This window comes from Rosa chinensis, chromosome 4 (assembly GCF_002994745.2).
Source record: "Rosa chinensis cultivar Old Blush chromosome 4, RchiOBHm-V2, whole genome shotgun sequence".
Classification (NCBI taxonomy): Eukaryota; Viridiplantae; Streptophyta; class Magnoliopsida; order Rosales; family Rosaceae; genus Rosa; species Rosa chinensis.
This window is the reverse complement of record NC_037091.1, coordinates 9,945,409-9,949,490: the sequence shown is the minus strand read 5'-3', so window position 1 is coordinate 9,949,490 and position 4,082 is coordinate 9,945,409. Positions and strand designations below refer to the sequence as shown.

Here is a 4,082-nt window from a genome sequence, read left to right as displayed (position 1 = left end):
GAGTCAAGGTGGGTCCAGCAGAAGGGGTTTACGCTTTCTTTGTTACAGATTGCTATGCGGCATATAGCGCAATTATGGGCTGCGACTGGATCCACAGGAGTTATTGTGTCCCATCCACCCTTCATCAGGAGCTGATCATATGGGACAGAGTTGCGGACAAGGCAGAAATTGTTAAAGCAGACCCGCGACCTTTTTCGGTGTCCGCCAACTACTTGGACGCAAGGTATTACCTAGAACCAATCTCTCCTTTACAAGTCGTTGGTATTGATGATAAGGGCCGCCCCACAGGGGTGATGGCCTCTGAATTGGCACAATGGGGGCTCGCGGTCGCAAAAAACGACCTCGAAAGGCCCGGATATGCGGTGCCATCTCCAAGTGCTAATTAATGGATCACGAACTCATGGAGGAAGAGGTAGAGGCCTTCCATTCTTTGTATGAGAGGCTATCCTCATACTTGGTGGAAACAGAGGCCTATGATCGAGTCGCGACCTTAGAAATTGTTAATGAAGAGTTCACGGATCAAGAAGAGGAGGAAGAAGAGATTCAGCTTGCTCCAGCGGCATTGGATGACACACCTCCGAAGGTTAGGGACCCTACTGAAAAGGTCAATCTGGGAACAACTGATGAGCCTATAGAAGTGGCTATCAGCACTTACTTAGAGCCTAGCGAGAAACAGAGGCTCGTTGAATTATTGCTGGAATTCAAGGATTGCTTTGCGGAAAAATACGAGGACATGCCAGGCCTATCACCAGACTTGGTATGCCACCAACTACCAACACTACCTGATAAGAGGCCTGTGAAGCAAGAGCCGTGAAGAATGAACTCGGAGACCCAAGTTCTGGTCAAAGAGGAAGTCGAAAAGATGTACAAGTTGGGCATTATCAGGGTAGCCAAGTACAATAAGTGGCTGTCCAATATAGTGCCTGTTCGCAAGAAGAATGGCAAGATGAGGATCTGCGTAGATTACAGAGACCTTAATTTGGCTACACCTAAAGACGTCTACCCCATGCCTGTTGCGGACATGTTGGTAGACGCAGTTGCAGGGCACGAACTGTTGTCTTTCATGGACGGTACAGCGGGATATCACCAGATTCCTGTCACGGAAGAAGATAGACACAAGACTGCATTCCGCTGCCCTGGGTTTGCAGGAGTTTTTGAATATGTGGTCATGCCTTTTGGACTGAAGAATGCGGGAGCAACATATCAGAGAGCCATGAACCTGATCTTCCACGACATACTTGGGAAGATCTTAGAGGTTTACATTGATGACGTCGTCGTGAAGTCTAAGAAGAGTAGAGATCACTTCACGGATCTCAGAAAAGTTTTCGAGCGCATGCAGCTACATAAGCTCAAGATGAATCCCGCCAAGTGCGTTTTTGGAGTTCAGGCAGGAGATTTCCTGGGATTCATTGTCCATGAAAGAGGCATTGAGGTTCCTGAAGATAAAGCAAACGCGGTCATCAATGCATCTCCCCCGCGAACGAAGAAAGAGTTACAGCGACTACTGGGTAGGATCAACTTTTTGCGACGATTCATTTCTAACTCTTCAGGCAAAATCCATCCGTTTTCCCCACTGTTGAAGTTGCAAGGACAGAATGAGTTTGTTTGGGAACCTAAACATCAAGAGGCTTTCGACAAAATCAAGGCCTATCTGGCGAGCCCGCCAGTGCTTGTTCCTCCTAAAGCGGGATTTCCATTAAAGTTGTATGTTTCAGCAGCTGAGGCTTCCATTGGCAGCCTCCTCGCTCAGGATGATGCAAATGGTGTTGAACATGCCATCTTTTACCTCAGTAGGACACTCACAGATTGTGAAACAAGGTACACTCCAATGGAAAAGCTGTGTCTTACATTATACTTCTCAGCATGCAAGTTGCGGCATTACATGTTGTCCTTTACTACTTGCATCATTGCTCAAACCGATCTAGTCAAATATATGCTGTCGCGACCTATCTTGAGAGGCCGTATTGGCAAGTGGGTGCTCGCCTTATCAGAATTCTCGCTACAGTATGTGCCACAGAAAGCAGTAAAGGGGCAAGCTATAGCAGACTTTCTAGCACATCACCCTATGCTGGATGTCCCTGCGGTTAGAGATTTAGAGGTCGCTGCCACAACTTTAGATCGCCCGGATTTAGCGTGCTTGCCAGAGTACGCCGCGCTTTATCAAGCCACAGTCTCACTCCAGCCTTGGGTGCTATATTTTGACGGGTCAAGAACAGATACGCTAGCAGGAGCAGGGGTTGTCTTAGAAAACCCAACCGGCGATCGATTTTCCTACTCTTTCCAGTTGGAGTTCCAGTGTACCAATAACCAAGCAGAGTATGAGGCCCTCATTATAGGCCTAGAAGTACTACTGGAAATGGGAATCGGAGATGTACAAATACTTGGCGATTCTCTCTTGGTTATCAATCAGTTGTGCAACGAGTTCAGATGCAATAGCTTCACGCTAGTTCCTTATTGGAACAGGGCATTAGACCTGTTGGACCAGTTTGATAACATACATCTTGAGCACATTCCTCGCGAGCGAAATTTTGCAGCAAACGAGTTGGCCTAGCTGGCAACAGGGGTAACATTGAGATATGGCGTGCGGGAGAGAATCCTTAAAGTCGAGCGTCGCACGCTTCCTTCATGGATGGCGAGAAGAGATCCTCCAGATGATACCTCAGTCGCGACCCTGGAACCCATTGACGTAGATTGGCGCATCCCTTTGATCGCTTATCTCAAGCAGCCAAATCCCACTGCCGACAGGAAGATTCGTTTTCTTGCACTAAATTACTTTCTTAGAGGTGACGAGCTGCGACGACGTGGCGAAGATGGCATAGACTTCAGATGTATTTATGGCTGCGAAGCGAAACAACTCATGTGCGAAGTTCATTCCGGCATTTGCGGTGCTCACCAAGCAGGTCCAAAGATGCGATGGTTGCTCAGACGACATGGATATTTATGGCCCAGTATCTTGAAGGATTGCATCGCATTCGCTAAAGGTTGTTTGGACTGCCAAGCTCATGGGCCGGTCCAGCATGTCCCTAATGTTCCAATGCAACCCATTATTAAGCCTTGGCCCGCAAGAGGATGAGCGCTAGATTTAATTGGGATGATTCACCCACATTCATCACTTCAGCACAAGTTCATCATCGTCGCGACCGATTTCTTTACAAAATGGGTCGAAGCAGAACCTTTGAAAGAAGCATCTGGTGGTACGTTGCGACAATTCCTATTTAGGAACATCATATGCAGATTTGGTATCCCAGAAGTTTTTGTTTCGGACCGGGGGGCAGCTTTCATGGGTGGTGAAGTTGATAAACTGGCAAAGGAATGGGGAATACAGTTTGTCCATTCCAGTCCTTATTATGCTCAGTCTAACGGTCAAGCGGAGGCCAGCAACAAAATCATCATCACTTTGCTGAAGAAAATGTTGGAAGCTAATCCGCGACAATGGCATGAGACCCTTTATGAGACTCTTTGAGCCTACCGCACATCGAAGCGAAATCCCACCGCGACTACACCTTATGCTTTGATGTTTGGCCATGACGCAGTCCTGCCTTTGGAAGTCAACGTCCAATCATTACGAGTCCAAGAGCAACATCATCTCATTGGAGAAGACTACGTTCAGGCTATGTGGCAGGAACATGAAGACCTTAGCGAAAAGCGCTTGGAGGCTTTAGATAATTTGGTCATGGAAAAGCAACGAGTCGCTCGAGCCTATGACAAGCGAACAAGGGGAAACACCAAATATACAAGTTTGGGATCGTTCTTAACCAAATTACCTCAGCAGGATCTTTATCATGCGAAGACTTTCCCTCAGAAATCTCCTCTGCTATTGCCTTTTGTTTCCCGGCCTGAATAGAGGCTGTCCTGCTCCGGGTAGTTTGCTGCAAAACACACTCAGGAATAAGAGCGGGAAAATCAACACAAGGAAATGGAATGGTGAAGAAAGACAAAAACTTACTATTGCCCTAAGCTCGTGGATTTGTATCCCTGGACGCAATGAGCGAGAAGGTAGAATAGGCTGCGGGGGTTGTTCTGCAGGTTTGGAGAAGCACTCAAGAATCTCGCGGTCCTCCGGACCAGGGCTACTCATGCCA

General features: G+C 47.5%; 1 protein-coding gene across 1 annotated transcript; it reads left to right on the top strand.

Annotated features, from left to right (window-relative positions):
• Positions 1-817: 817 nt before the first annotated feature.
• On the top strand, positions 818-2,551 carry LOC121052775. The gene is made up of 3 exons (XM_040518639.1): positions 818-941; positions 1,551-1,790; positions 1,959-2,551. The coding sequence occupies exons 1-3, from the start codon at positions 818-820 to the stop codon at positions 2,549-2,551; spliced, it is 957 nt and encodes a 318-aa protein (XP_040374573.1).
• The last annotated feature ends 1,531 nt before the right edge of the window (positions 2,552-4,082 follow it).

Excerpts from the sequence above, each read along its gene's own strand:
- LOC121052775 (XM_040518639.1), top strand. The coding sequence starts at position 818 with ATGAACTCGGAGACCCAAGTTCTGGTCAAAGAGGAAGTCGAAAAGATG. Across the intron at positions 942-1,550 it reads GCCTGTTCGCAAGAAGAATG|GCAAAATCCATCCGTTTTCC; the intron begins GCAAGATGAGGA and ends CTAACTCTTCAG. Across the intron at positions 1,791-1,958 it reads ACATGCCATCTTTTACCTCA|GCCGTATTGGCAAGTGGGTG; the intron begins GTAGGACACTCA and ends CTATCTTGAGAG.